The following is a 13208-nucleotide window of genomic DNA, read 5'->3' on the forward strand; positions in this document are numbered from 1 at the left end:
TGTTATTAATAGTCTGCCCGTATCTCTTGCCCCAAATGAGTTGTTACAGGGCAAACTGTGTAGTAAAATATCCGGAAGACTGAAATACTGGTTTAGTGAAGTGAAAAAATCAGATTAACATAGGTATGAATCAAGTGGTGACTATACTAGCTGTGTGACCTTGGTCAGGTAACTTCTCAGGTCCCATTTTGTCTGTGAAATGGGGATCAGTTCTACCTTTAAGTGTTGTGTACAATGAAGGAAATAACGAACATAATGCTGGAAATTATGCCAATTATGATGATACTTGCCCTAACGAAGAAGTAACCACACCACTGCACAGGAATCTAAAAAACAGACTGTAGGGTAGTTGATTTTTAAAAACTAAGATGCTGTTTCTGGCATTTCCACTATCCCATTCCAATTCCTGCCCCTCCTTCCGGCCGTTAGTGGTGTCACCATGGCAACGAGCACGCGCTGCCCAAGGCAGTTACCGATCTCTGCCACTTCCCCCTCCGCGGACCAGCGACTCCACGGCGCGTCCCACCCACCTGGTGTCGGACTGATCGCCCTCGGCCTGAGGGATAGGGGCCAAGGGGCAGCATGGCTAAGGCGGCAGCCCCTTCGCCGCTGGAAGACTTGGACCTGAGCGAAGAGGAGGTTCAGCGGCTCACCTCCGCCTTTCAGGACCCGAAGTTCCGGCGAATGTTCTCAGAGTACGCCGAGGAGCTCACCGATCCTGAGAACCGGCGGCGCTACGAGGAAGAGATCACTGCGCTGGAGCGCGAGCGCGGAGTGGAAGTGCGGTTCGTGCACCCCGAGCCCGGCCATGTGCTGCGCACCAGCCTGGACGGGGCGCGGCGCTGCTTCGTGAATGTGTGCAGCAACGCTCTGGTGGGCGCACCCACCAGTCAGCCAAGCTCCGGGAGTGCGCCCGCCGGCAGCCAGTGGTCCCTGCCCTATAGCCTGGCGCCCGGCCGTGAGTATGCGGGGGCGCGGAGCACCCGCTACACGGTCTACGACGTGGTCTTCCACCCAGACGCGCTCGAGTTGGCCCGGCGCCACGAGCCCTTCCTCCAGATGCTGGACGCCATGGCCCTGGAAGCCGTCGAGAAGCAGTTCGGCGTGAAGTTAGACCACAGAAATGCCAAGACCCTGAAGATCAAATATAAGGGGACTCCGGAGGCCGCCGTGCTGCGAACGCCCCTGCCCGGGGGTGTCCCCACCAGGCCCGAGGGGGAACTAGAGAGCCCTCTTCCGGATTTTCCCTACCCCTACCGGTGCCCGGCGGCCGCTGGGAACTCTGTGGGCCCTGAGCCCCGGGCGCCCTCCACTCCAGAGGCGGTCCCACAGCCCGCCCCCACCGAGCCTCGCTACAGCGTGGTGCAGCGCCACCACGTGGACCTCCAGGATTACCGCTACTCCCGGGACTCGGCCCCCAGCACGGTGCCCCAGGAGCTGGTGGTCACCATCGAGCTGCCGTTGTTGCGCTCGGCGGAGCAGGCGGCGCTGGAAGTGACGGGAAAGCTACTGTGCCTCGACTCGAGAAAACCCGACTACCGGCTGCGGCTCTCGCTCCCGTACCTGGTGGACGACAGCCGCGGCAAGGCGCAGTTCAACAAGGCCCGGCGACAGCTGGTGGTCACGCTGCCCGTGGCTCTGTCCGCGGTGCGCCGGGAGCCCATCGCGGCGCCGGAAGAGTCGGCTGACCGGTCCGGAACTGACGGCGCGGCCTGCGCTTCCGCTTGCGAGGGGGAGGCAGGCCCGGCGGGGGTTCGCGCAGGAGACGAAGGCTCGGATCCCAGCCGAACTGGGGCTGCGGACGCCGGATTCACCACCCCGGGCGTCACTGGGGAGGAGCTCGTCTCCGTACTGAAGGAGCAGGACTTCGGCGGGCAAGCAGTGTCGACAGTGGGCATCGGGGAGAAACTGCTTTCCGGAACAGGGAGCTCACCTGGGGACAGTGGCGGAGGCTCCCCTTGTACTTCTTCCAAGGACCTTGACAGAGGGTCTTCTGCAGCAAGAGGGAGTGCGCGCAGAGATCTCAGCGTTGAGACACACGTGGCCAGGGAAGGCACGGGCATCGAGCCTTCTAATCCAGCCATGGGTGATCTCGGGACCCACAGCAGGGAACCCTTGTGCCCTCCTTTGCAGTGTAATCAGGATGAAGTATGCTTGACGCTGCTAATTCAAGTGCCTCGGATCCAGCCGCAAAGTCTTCAAGGGAATGTGACTCCCCTCTGGTACAAATTGTGCTTTTCCACTGAAGACTTAGTTTATTATTCTTTCTTTTTGCAGTTTGCTTCAGAGAATAAATTGAGTACCAAAGAACCAGTGGTTAGCATTTCTTCAAACAATGCAGTGATAGAACTGGCCAAATCTGCAGAGTGCTATGGACATTGGAGAGAGTGGTATTATGGTTTAAACAGCGATTCTTTGGAGGTAACAGTTCTTCCTAGATCCTTAATATTTGAAATAATCCATCCCACTTTTTACATCTGCTATTACAGGGATCCTCTCAGTTTATCCTAAACAAAGCGTTTTCCATTATATAACTTGTCTCGAAACTGATATACGTGATGCAAAATATCAGTGCGCGTTAAACGCGTATTGGGAAGAAAATAAAAACACGCATCCCCTCTGATGGATAGTTTTCAAGTCTTCAAAATTGCCTTTAATGTAGTTGTTTCCCTGGAATCCACTGACTCTGAAGGAAGACCTGAATGGATTCCCAGGATCCACAGACCTCTAAACCTATGCAAAAAGTTGAGGGTGCTTTCTGCTAGGAAGAAGGGCTATAACTAGTCATATTCTCAAAGGGATTTATGACCCAAATAGATTTAAGAGGCACTTTGTTAATAGCCATATATTTTAAGTTGGCAAATAACTGTCCCACCGTCGAAGTAAGAAATTTACTTCCGGAGAGCCAAAGTATCTTAGCCAGTGTCACAATTCTTGTGTAGGAAAACAAACTCAAAACCAGGTGTGAACCTAAATTCCTTGCCCTTTGGACCATATAGTAGTGCTGCTTGATTTTAGTCACTGATTGTTGGTGGGGTTATCTTTAGGTGGGTGTTATATTACATTAAAATTACCTCTTTTTGCGTGTTTTAATCATCTTTAGGTCCCTGCTAGTATTTGGCACAATGGCTAACATTTAACAGTGTAATATAAACATTTATCAAACTGTACTGCACGTAGGTCTGTTACACCTCTTCTGGACAAATACTCTAGAACTGGGCTGAGCGTTACCTAATTTACTTAGGCTATAATTTTGATGAATAATTCAGTATGTATTATTGTAGTTGCTACTATTTTTTTTAGGTGTTTGAGATTCTTGAATTTCAGATTCATACTGCAGTACTATGGCAAATATTGAAAAAACTTGAAATTTGAAGTTCTAAGAACTTCTTAAACTTTTAAATGAACAGTTAATTAGTGGTTTTGATTGAGGTTTGTATCAGTGTTACATGTAATTTTTAAAAGCCCTTTCAACATACCCAAGGGTTTATTCCCAGAAGAACACTAGTTGCACAGATTATATAATAAAAAGTAATTTTTAATTTAAAAATTTGGGACTTTAACCTGCTAGAAATGTTCACTTCTTCTCATTATTTTTCTAGAAATTAGCTAATAAGTTACATTTATATTTTATGAGCAATATCTTCTGTGAAAAGTGGTTAATTTGAAACCCACTGAAAGTGGTAAAATAAGTAGCCGGGGCTAGGTAAAATACTTTGTGAGAATATAGAATAGGAAATTGACTATCTGTTTATGTCATTAGAAGGGGGAAATTTAGGAAAGGGCTGTTGTTTTCCTGTAATTGTTTTAATAAATGTGAAAATAACTCACAATAAGGGAATAAAGCTTTGTGGACAAGCAGTTGAGAGAATACTAAAGAATATATTTTAATCAGGTTTTCTAGTATGCTAACATTATTTCAGCAAAGAAACTAGATGAAAATGAGATTATGGCCACTGTGTTTTATATCTTTGAATCCTGAAATAGATCTATAATTTCTTTGTTAATCATCACATTTACTAAGGCTAATAGAACCATAATCAATTTTCTTCTTTACATTTCACTGTCACTGGATCAGGCTCAGTATTAAAGTAAAATTTTTAAAAATCACAAGAGTAGTGGGTGAGTAGACAGATAATATATCATGATTATATCATATGCATTATATGAAAACAATTATAATGTAAAAAGCCGGATTTGTAACTGTCAAGGTCAGAATTGTTACTTTACCCATAAACAAATACAAATTATATTTATATAAGCCTTAAATAACCACTAGGAATTTTCCTAAAGCTTTAGGACCACTGAATTCAGTATCTTTTATAGTAAAATCAGTCATTAGAATGTGAAGACAGTAGGCAAATCGTGTATATTTTAATCATAACCATTTCCATTAGAAATATATATTATTTTTCCTTGGGTTAACTAGAGACTAAACTATTTGGTGTATTTTTTGCAATTAATGTGTAAGTCTTTTCCAGAGACATGAAACTTAGAAATGCTTTTGATGGGAATGTTTCTATACTACAGTGTTATTCCAGACCTTCAGATAATAGCAAGGCAAAGTACTCCAAAAGTAAAATTTTTCTGTTCCCAAAGTTCGTTTTTGTTTGGTAGTTGTTCTCAAGTTCAAATACTGTTTAATAGACGAAAACTTGAAAATTCTCTCTTTCTGATTTCCTCCTCTATTTAGACCAAATAATGAATTGTTTTTATTTGTAATTATAAAATTTATTTATATGAAAGTACAGAAGAAAATACTTTTATTTTGGGCAACAATGGATTTTATGAATTTTAAATACAGATATTTCTTCAACACCCTAACTATATACCTATACTCACTTGACGTGAATATAAACAAATTGCTTTGGGATTTTTGTGAAAGTAATTTTGCTTTTCTTAATAGTTTGGAAATCTACCTCATTCTTATAAATAGCTATATGCTAGTGTCACACTGCATTATCTCATTGCTTAAAAATAGAATATACTTCTCTTAAATATTATTCTTGGCTCTTACCTAGCCAAGAACTAAAAGGCAAACCAGTCACACAAAATTTGAGTAGATCCTGTCATGTGTATTTCTTAGCTGACTCATTAAGAAGTGTTCTAAAATTGAATTACATTTTATAGCTGGCACTGCATTAATATAGCCCTAGAGGTGATGTTATTCTTATAAAATATTAAGAGGGAAAAAAAAAGAAAATACCATTTGTAAGATTATCTACGAGAGGAAGCATACCTCAGATTTAATAGACACCTAGAGAAGGAACTAAGACATTTTAGGCTCTTTTCCCATATGTGTATGTACTCTTGCTGTTCTTATTGCTGTGTACAATACTGTTTTCTTTGGCCAAGAAAGCATAGGAATAACATTAAAATAAACCTTTGAAGAGTATAATCTTGAACCGTGTGAGAACTTTTATGAGCTGTTTTTAGATAGCAACTGTGTCAAAGATGCCCTATAAAGCAGAGTATTTATTTTTTTTATTTTAGGAAAGGTTGTTTGTCAATGAAGAAAACGTTAATGAGTTTCTTGCCGAGGTCCTGAACTCTCCATTCAAACAGTCAATGCCCCTAACCCCACCATTAATTGAAGTTCTTCATGTCACTGATAATAAGATTCAAATTCATGCAAAGGTAAGGATTTTTGTGGATTTAATAAAATAGTGACTATAAGACCAGTTTAAAGCCTAATAACTTAATTCTTGATGTCGTAACTGTAAACTAAACGTACATAATAGCTGGGGAGAGCAATGTTAAGAGGAATAAAGATTTTTTTAGATGTATTTTACTATGTGCTAAACACTGTGCAGTTCATTTTCACATGTTATCCCATTTAATCCCAAAACTGTCCAATGAAGAAAAGAGAGAAACTAACATTTGGGAAGTTAGTCCAGGGACAAGCAAGTCTTTTTGACTCTCAAACCGTGGGAACTACGTCATAGTTTTATTCTTTCTAGTTGAATCTTAAGCTTGGTTATTTTTATAATCTTCATTATCAGACACAGAAATAATTTAGTAACTAGCAAATTTGACATATATGAATTGGGGGGAGAGTGGCTCTGAAGGATCACAGAAATTCAAGAAAATTCAAGAAATTTAAGAATGCCTTTATAAGAATGACGGCTAAAGGGTTTGTAGGCCAGGATTATTTTATCCTGAGGGAGATGAGTCATTGAAAGGGTTTAATCAGAGAATTATTGCCAGGTTTACATCGTCAGTAATGTAATGACTGGCAGCATTTGGAAGATGACTTTGAGGAGGAAGAAACCTCTCTGCAGTTCTGCAAGAGTTATTCCCTTATGACTTTTTTAAAAAAATTTCCAGGGGATACTACAATTTAATTTTCTATTTGTTTCAAAGAATTATTAATTTGTTGTTTTTCTTGGGCATAGTTGCAAGAATGTAGTAACTCTGAGCAGCTTCATGAAAAAGAAGAAAGAATCAATGAAGGAAGTCATCTAACTGAAAAAGAAAACACGGAACATCTTACCACCTCAACAACCGATTCTGATTCATCTATAGCAGTTCTAGTAGAAACAGATAGTTGTGGTTCAGTTGCACACTTGCAACAAGAGTCTCTTGATGTTTCTCAAATGCTATGTGGAAAGTCTCAGCACGCTGAGTCAAAAATGAAATCTGAATTTATGAAAAAAAAAGGTGCTATTTACTCAAACGAGGAAAAAGATAATTTAAAAGAACCAGTAATAACTGAAGAGAAAGAAGTAGATGGAAATCACCTATCTTCCTTATCAGTTCACAGTATACATCGTTTTGACCACATAAAAGAAACCAACATGCAGGATGGTAGTGTGCAGATTATTAAAGATCATGTGACTCATTGCACATTCAGTTTTCAGAATTCTTTGCTATATGACTTGGATTAATTCTATATAATTTTAGAATTTAAAAGTTAAGAAAAAAATTTTGGGACTTAAAATAGATTCTATTTCTGATAACTACTATCTTAAACTGAAAGTATTCAAGAACTTGAAATTTGCAGTTTTGATTCTAATGGGGAAACTGGAGGTATTTGTTTTTGCATATGCAGTTTATACAGTTTCCTAAATTATAGATGTAAGTTTTGTGATTCCTCAGATAGATGTATATTTTTTCTAATTAAACATTCAGTTTTAATATAACCTGTATATATGTACTTCTGTGATGTTTTTGGCCTCTTGTTTACCATTACTTTAATAAAATTTCGAAATATTTAAGTTGTGTCTGTCACAAAAATTCTCAAGTATGCAATTAACTAGAAATATGAGTGTGGGGGGTAGGTAGAATCTCAAAACTGTTTAGAAGTCTCACTGAATAGGACGTATTCTTGAAATATCTTCAGAACTTTACTCACCAAAATTAATGATTCAAACAATTACAGTACAAATAGTCTTAATGAAATTCAGTATTTTTGCTTCAATTCTATTTTACTCTTCATGTCTGTCACAGAAAATAAATGTGTGTGTATATATGATACAAGTTATTTAGTACTTTGAAAATTTGTTTTTATAAAGAGTTTTTTGAAAGTTACTATTACAGTATTAAAACACCTCTCGGTCTTACAGAGTACATTTATGAATTTTAAAACAGGACAATTAAAAAACCTGGAAATTTGCTTCAACAGGAAAATTGTCAAGTGTTTTCGAATCAATTTGTTTTATAATAACTAAAAGAGGACAGCAGATAATGTATCTGTGGCTATTATTTTGTGGAATACTATTTTTGAGGCCAGAGGAAAATCCTAATAGATTTGTTTCTCACAAATTTTTTTAGGATAGCACGAAAGAAAATGTAAAAGGAAAATATCTGTTGACCTAATCCCTAGCCCCAAAGGCCATGAGCTGATCTATATGTTCCAGAAACAGCTACCAATTTAAACAAACCTCTGGCCTTACCTTAGTCCCGGAAATTACCTAATATCTTTAGTTCTTTGAACTGGGAGGTCAGATTAGAGTACCAAAAACTGGTACAAATTCTGGCAATTCATCTTGATTTACATTTATAATCCTGATAAAATGTGAAACCAGACTGGGCTGAGGGCAGTATAAATGTAGCTCATAAAACAGGAGAACTATTTGCCCCAATGTAAATGACCATATCCATTTTTCAACCATAATATGAATCTTAATTTGATGCAATAATAATTTTGAAACTGTCCACTTAAGTTTTCTTAAATTGAAATGACTAATTGTAATAGCTACACAGATATTACTCTGAATAAGTTTTGGTTGAATGCAATTGTATGCTCTTAAGGGAAACTTCTACAATAAATGTAGAGTAAATTTTAAGTAAATAGTAAATTTTGTTTCCTATTATTTACTGTGTCTGTCCTTTTAAAAAAGTATGATTTTGGTTAAAGGTACTAGAACATCTTTCGTTTTGGCATGACTGAACTTTGTATTATTTCTGGCTGTATTTCACTTACAGCAGATTTTATTGTTCATCTGTGCCCGGCTAATTTGAAAGCTAGTTTCTTCTAAAGGGAATAAATGCATTGTCAAGGGCTGGGTTTTAGTTCCAATTCAGTTCTACAATGTACAGATAGTAAATATGAAAAGGAAATGCTAACTTTAAAATTTCAAGAATGTCTTTACTGAATTTTGGTGTAAAGAGTAAACAAAATTTATTCTGCAAAATGATTAGGAACCTTTTTATGCAAAAAATGAGTATTTTATTTTGGCAGCACTAAAAGAAAAAAGAAAACCACTGTATTTCTACATTGAGGTGAAAAAAGTGTTTAAACGTTCTTATCAAATACATTCCAAAAGAAAGTGTGTTCTATGAATGTTCCAAAGCACAGGCAAATCCTAACACAATAATACAGGAATCTGTAATACTGAAAATGACTGTTTTTGACAGGGTGTTTAACAAACAAACTTTTGAATTATAAAACTAGTGAAGCAATCCCTTCCTCATAACTGTCCAAAAGTGAAACTGGGCTTGTTCCATTAATACTATAACATTTCATTGTAATACTTTTTACTGCCATGACAATTTTAAATAAATTTTGCTGTACTTAAAATAAGTTTTGAAAGTGGAAAAGTGTACAAAGTTCCAGATAAAAAGATTGATAGATGTAGTTTAAATTTCACCTCTTCTCTCACAATAACGATTACCTTTAGCAGATACAGATTGACCTTTAAAACCCGATTACCTTTAGCCGATACAGATTGAGCTTTAAAACCCAACTCCCAAAATGAAAACTTGTGTTTTAAATCTTAATCAGACATAAAAGGAAAAGATTACTATATTTGGACACCTTTTACAACATTTTTTTGTTTGTATTAAAGCAGAAACCAGTCCCTAAACTCTTATTCAACTGTCTATCTTGTTTGGGCAAATTATCAAAAATAGAAGACTGTCACTTTTGCTTTTGTAATTGTGATTTTTCACTGCAGTCTTCTATAACTTTTACAGAGTTCATGGTCCCTAATATCTCCCCACCCTCCATTTTTCCTAGGTGGGGAAACGGCTGCCATAAACTTCTCACTGATCATTAGAGTTTCTGGAAACAAGTACTGTTTGTTATTATTTAAGAGTGACTCAATTTGGGCACTCTGGGTAAATGGTCTACAGGTTTTCTTGTGGTGCATACCACAGTCTCCAGCATGAAAAATCCTAGGTACTTGAGGAACCAGCACTTTCCAGAATTTTGGAAGACAAGATACAGTCAAATATTGAAGAGTCCAGTCCCAGTTATAATCATCGTAAGTACAGAAAGTGTCTGTGCATTCGATCAGTTTCTGATATGCGTCCGGAGTCAGGGCTAGTCCCATATTGTGCTCTGTGGATTTCCAAGTTTTCACATCTACCTTGTCGGCAATGCCATAGAAACTGCGACTAGCTGTATAGGTGCCCAGGGAGAGAACATCACACTCAGGACACTCTTGCTGCTTTAATTTCCACATCTTTTTGAAGACGTGGTAAAAGTCTGGGGCTAAGTAGTGGTCCTCCTCTAGGAAAAGTATGAGGCCAGCATAGTCTCGAAGAACTTTGACTCTTTCCCATACAAAATGCAGCTTCCACCACCAATGGTGTTTGGTTTGGGAGAACTTGGCCTCTCTATAATGGCCAAAGGAATCAGGATACTCAGCATTAATGCATCCCATCTTCAAAGCTGCATTCTTCCCCAGATCTCTTGGGCAATCTCTGGGGTCACTGCCAGGAAACTCGTTGGGGTACAACTGAATGCTAAAAGGAAAGAACACCTGCAGAACCGGACAGAAATCGACCCCAGCGATCAGGTGATTGATCTCTGTCGACCAGAAGTCATGACTAAAGATAACGAGGACGTTGTCAATGCCCTGGGCTTTTCGAAGTGAGTCCAGGAGCAGTTTGAGGTAATCCGGCCGGTTATGCACTTGAACCACCAGCACTAGCTCTCGGGGAGTCCAGGAGCCGGCCTTATCTACATTCCTCAGCGTCTGGTCAAAGTTCAGCTGGTACACCAGGGACCGGTACCGCAGCGTCAGGTTGTCCGCCTCGGGCTGGGGGGCCGCCGCGACCAAAGGAGCCGCCGACTCATTGGAGACCCGGCGGATGCCTACAGACACGGCGGGATGGTCCCCGCCCCGGCCACCCGCACCCCGTGCTGGCTCAGCATCCAGCAGTGGCGGGGCGAGGGCCTCGTTCTTCCTTTGTCGCCCATTGCTGCTCCAGAGGACGAAGCCGCAGGCGGCCACCACCAGCGTCAGGATCAGCACCTTCCGCTTGTAGATGCGGAACCTCATGGTCTCCAGGGCCGAGAGCGCAGGGAGGCGGTTGCGGAAAGGAGCTAGCGGCTTCTGCAAGGAAGGGGCGGGCCGGCGGCGGTAATCGCCTTGGCCTGCAGCAGTCGGAACTGGCCCCCGCGGCTACCCTCGCTAACTCATCCCCGGCCCCGGGAGTACTGGGGCCCGAAGGCGCTCAGCTTCCCTGCGCTGCCCGGGCTCCACACATCCTCGCCTGGCAGCTGCAGCTCCGGCAGCGGCCCCGCCGCTAAGAGCCGCGGCTCAGAGTCGCCTCGGTCCTCTCCATTCAGCATGGGTCCCGGAAGAAGCCCCGCCGCGGCCCTACTGCACCCCAGCTTCGTTACCTGCGCCTCCAGCGGCCCTGCGTCCTCTGCGCCCTCATCCTTACGCGGGCCACAGATGGCCAAGACAGAGTCACGCAGCCTTGCCGGACTCCGGCGGCTACCCTTCTGACAACCCACCACCCGCACGCCGAGCGCGGAGGCCCTCGGGCCCACACCCCTCTGGCCCGCCCCTTGGGTGATTGGTTGGCGCTTCCCCGACGCGTACCCAGGTGCCCGGCCGTCGCTGCCTGCTGCCTATTGGTTCGTGGCCCTGTCGCTCAAGGTTCATTTCCTATTTCCGCTTCTTTCCTCCTTTTCCTGTTAGCCACGAGCGGAGCAAGGCAAGGGACGTGAACGCTGAGTTAACCGGTAAGCTAACATCGAGAGTGTAGTGGTTCCCACCGGAACTTCCATTGTTCAGAATTCGGGGAATGACTAGGCATTTGTAGGAAAAGGAGAGCGAGACCCACTGCCTTACCTGGGTAGAGTTTAAGAACTAATTTCTCCCTTCAGGAAAGGGGTTTTAAGCATGGCGGCTGCTGGGCCGCGAGGCACTTGTTTAAGGACACGTCAGCTTTCAGGGCGGCTGAGGGGTGATGGTTCTCCGGAGGGGAAAAGTGAAACCAGACTCCTGTGGTTCTCAGAGAAGGAACGAGGCGGGTCGTGGCAGTAGCTATTCCGCATACTGATCCAGGCTTACCAAGGAGCTGGAACATGCAGGAAGAGGGTACGAGAAAGAGTCGAAAAGAAACTCTAGCCTTAGCCCTCTCTCTCTGCGGAATAAAATTAAACACCACTACGCTTTTCTTTATGAGCAGTCACAGTAAAGTAATTCCCAGACCACGTTGTACTGGAACCCTATGCAGCTGCTTTTGATTTTTTTTTTTTTTTTTAGTATCCTATAAATGCTCCAATAATTTAAGTATTCCAAAAAGGCGTTCACTTGGATGTCCATTTACGCACATGGAAAATGAGTACTTGGTGGATTTATACATTACTGATTCATGTGTTTTTCTATATTTGTAAAGCATTTTTACTTTTCAAAATGTTTAACGCCTGCTATATTTTAAATATTACCAGTGTTCATCGTGTAGACAGCTCTACTGCAAAGATGGTCAATGTGCCTAAAACCCGAAGGACTTTCTGTAAGAAGTGTGGCAAGCATCAGCCTCACAAAGTGACCCAGTATAAGAAGGGCAAGGATTCCCTGTATGCCCAGGGAAAAAGGCGCTATGATCGGAAGCAGAGTGGCTATGGTGGGCAGACGAAGCCGATTTTCCGGAAGAAGGCGAAAACCACAAAGAAGATTGTGCTGAGGCTTGAATGTGTGGAGCCTAACTGCAGATCCAAGAGGATGCTGGCCATTAAGAGATGCAAGCATTTTGAACTTGGAGGAGATAAGAAGAGAAAGGGCCAAGTGATCCAGTTCTAAGCTTTGGGGTTCTTTTGAGAGAGAAATGTTGAAACTATAGAACCTGTACGAAAATAAATGCAGATGTTCTTGCTCATATCTTGTGTTTTCTAAATTAAAAAATAACAGTAAATTGTAAATGAATTAAGGTTTGTCTTCTCGAATATTAAATTTAGTTCCAGAAGAATTGGAATTTTGTATTTATATGTAATATAAAGAGGGAAGGAGTCCTACCTTGAACTTTACAACTAGGTTACAGAGATAAGTCACAATAGGGAAAATATTGGTATTTTACTTTTTCTGGTCAGTTTCAAATACATATGTTGGATGGATTCATAAACGTGATTGAGCTTTTGGGAAAGGTCTCAAGATTTTGAAAAGTAAATGAAGAGGACAAGCTAAACTTGTGTATATCAGACTGGGTGGGGCAGAAGATCCAAGGTTGGGGGATAAAAAAAGCTGACTTTGCACTCCAGTAGAGACCTCTAGCCACATACAGGTATTTAAAAAGCAGTTCCTCAGTTATACAAGCTATATGTAGTGCTCAGCAGCCACGTATAGCTAGTGGTTATACTGGACATTTCCATCATTTTTGGACAGCACTGTTGTAGATGTTTTGAATGTAAGGCAGGAGTTAAAAATTGACTTTTAACTACCTAAAGCTCTGAAGCTAGTACAGAACCATCTGTGACACCATGAACTTTTGTTTTTTTATACTTTAATAAAAGTTACATGAATGTAATA

At 41.7% G+C, this 13208-nt stretch overlaps 3 protein-coding genes across 3 annotated transcripts; 2 read left to right on the plus strand and 1 right to left on the minus strand.

Moving 5' to 3' along the window:
- Positions 1-468: 468 nt before the first annotated feature.
- Positions 469-7217, plus strand: DNAAF2 (dynein axonemal assembly factor 2). Its single transcript, XM_011375991.2, has 3 exons — positions 469-2421; positions 5494-5637; positions 6396-7217. Exons 1-3 carry the CDS (start codon positions 583-585, stop codon positions 6885-6887), a joined length of 2475 nt encoding a protein of 824 aa, XP_011374293.1. The 5' UTR covers positions 469-582; the 3' UTR covers positions 6888-7217.
- A 1352-nt stretch (positions 7218-8569) lies between these two features.
- On the minus strand, positions 8570-11203 carry MGAT2 (mannosyl (alpha-1,6-)-glycoprotein beta-1,2-N-acetylglucosaminyltransferase). The gene is made up of 2 exons (XM_011376014.2): positions 11075-11203; positions 8570-10784 (listed from the first exon to the last, which is right to left on the minus strand). The coding sequence occupies exon 2, from the start codon at positions 10728-10730 to the stop codon at positions 9390-9392; it is 1341 nt and encodes a 446-aa protein (XP_011374316.1). The 5' UTR covers positions 10731-10784; positions 11075-11203; the 3' UTR covers positions 8570-9389.
- A 70-nt stretch (positions 11204-11273) lies between these two features.
- RPL36AL (ribosomal protein L36a like) lies at positions 11274-12604 on the plus strand. Its single transcript, XM_011376029.2, has 2 exons — positions 11274-11422; positions 12134-12604. The coding sequence occupies exon 2, from the start codon at positions 12165-12167 to the stop codon at positions 12483-12485; it is 321 nt and encodes a 106-aa protein (XP_011374331.1). The 5' UTR covers positions 11274-11422; positions 12134-12164; the 3' UTR covers positions 12486-12604.
- Positions 12605-13208: the final 604 nt, after the last annotated feature.

This window comes from Pteropus vampyrus, unplaced genomic scaffold (genome assembly GCF_000151845.1).
Source record: "Pteropus vampyrus isolate Shadow unplaced genomic scaffold, Pvam_2.0 Scaffold10, whole genome shotgun sequence".
In the NCBI taxonomy this organism is placed as follows: Eukaryota; Metazoa; Chordata; class Mammalia; order Chiroptera; family Pteropodidae; genus Pteropus; species Pteropus vampyrus.

Bases quoted from the DNA above. Each gene is read 5' to 3' on its own strand.
- RPL36AL (XM_011376029.2), top strand. From the start codon at position 12,165: ATGGTCAATGTGCCTAAAACCCGAAGGACTTTCTGTAAGAAGTGTGGC.
- MGAT2 (XM_011376014.2), bottom strand. From the start codon at position 10,730: ATGAGGTTCCGCATCTACAAGCGGAAGGTGCTGATCCTGACGCTGGTG.
- DNAAF2 (XM_011375991.2), top strand. From the start codon at position 583: ATGGCTAAGGCGGCAGCCCCTTCGCCGCTGGAAGACTTGGACCTGAGC. The intron at 2,422-5,493 runs GTAACAGTTCTT...TTTTTATTTTAG, and splicing joins TAAACAGCGATTCTTTGGAG to GAAAGGTTGTTTGTCAATGA. The intron at 5,638-6,395 runs GTAAGGATTTTT...TCTTGGGCATAG, and splicing joins AGATTCAAATTCATGCAAAG to TTGCAAGAATGTAGTAACTC.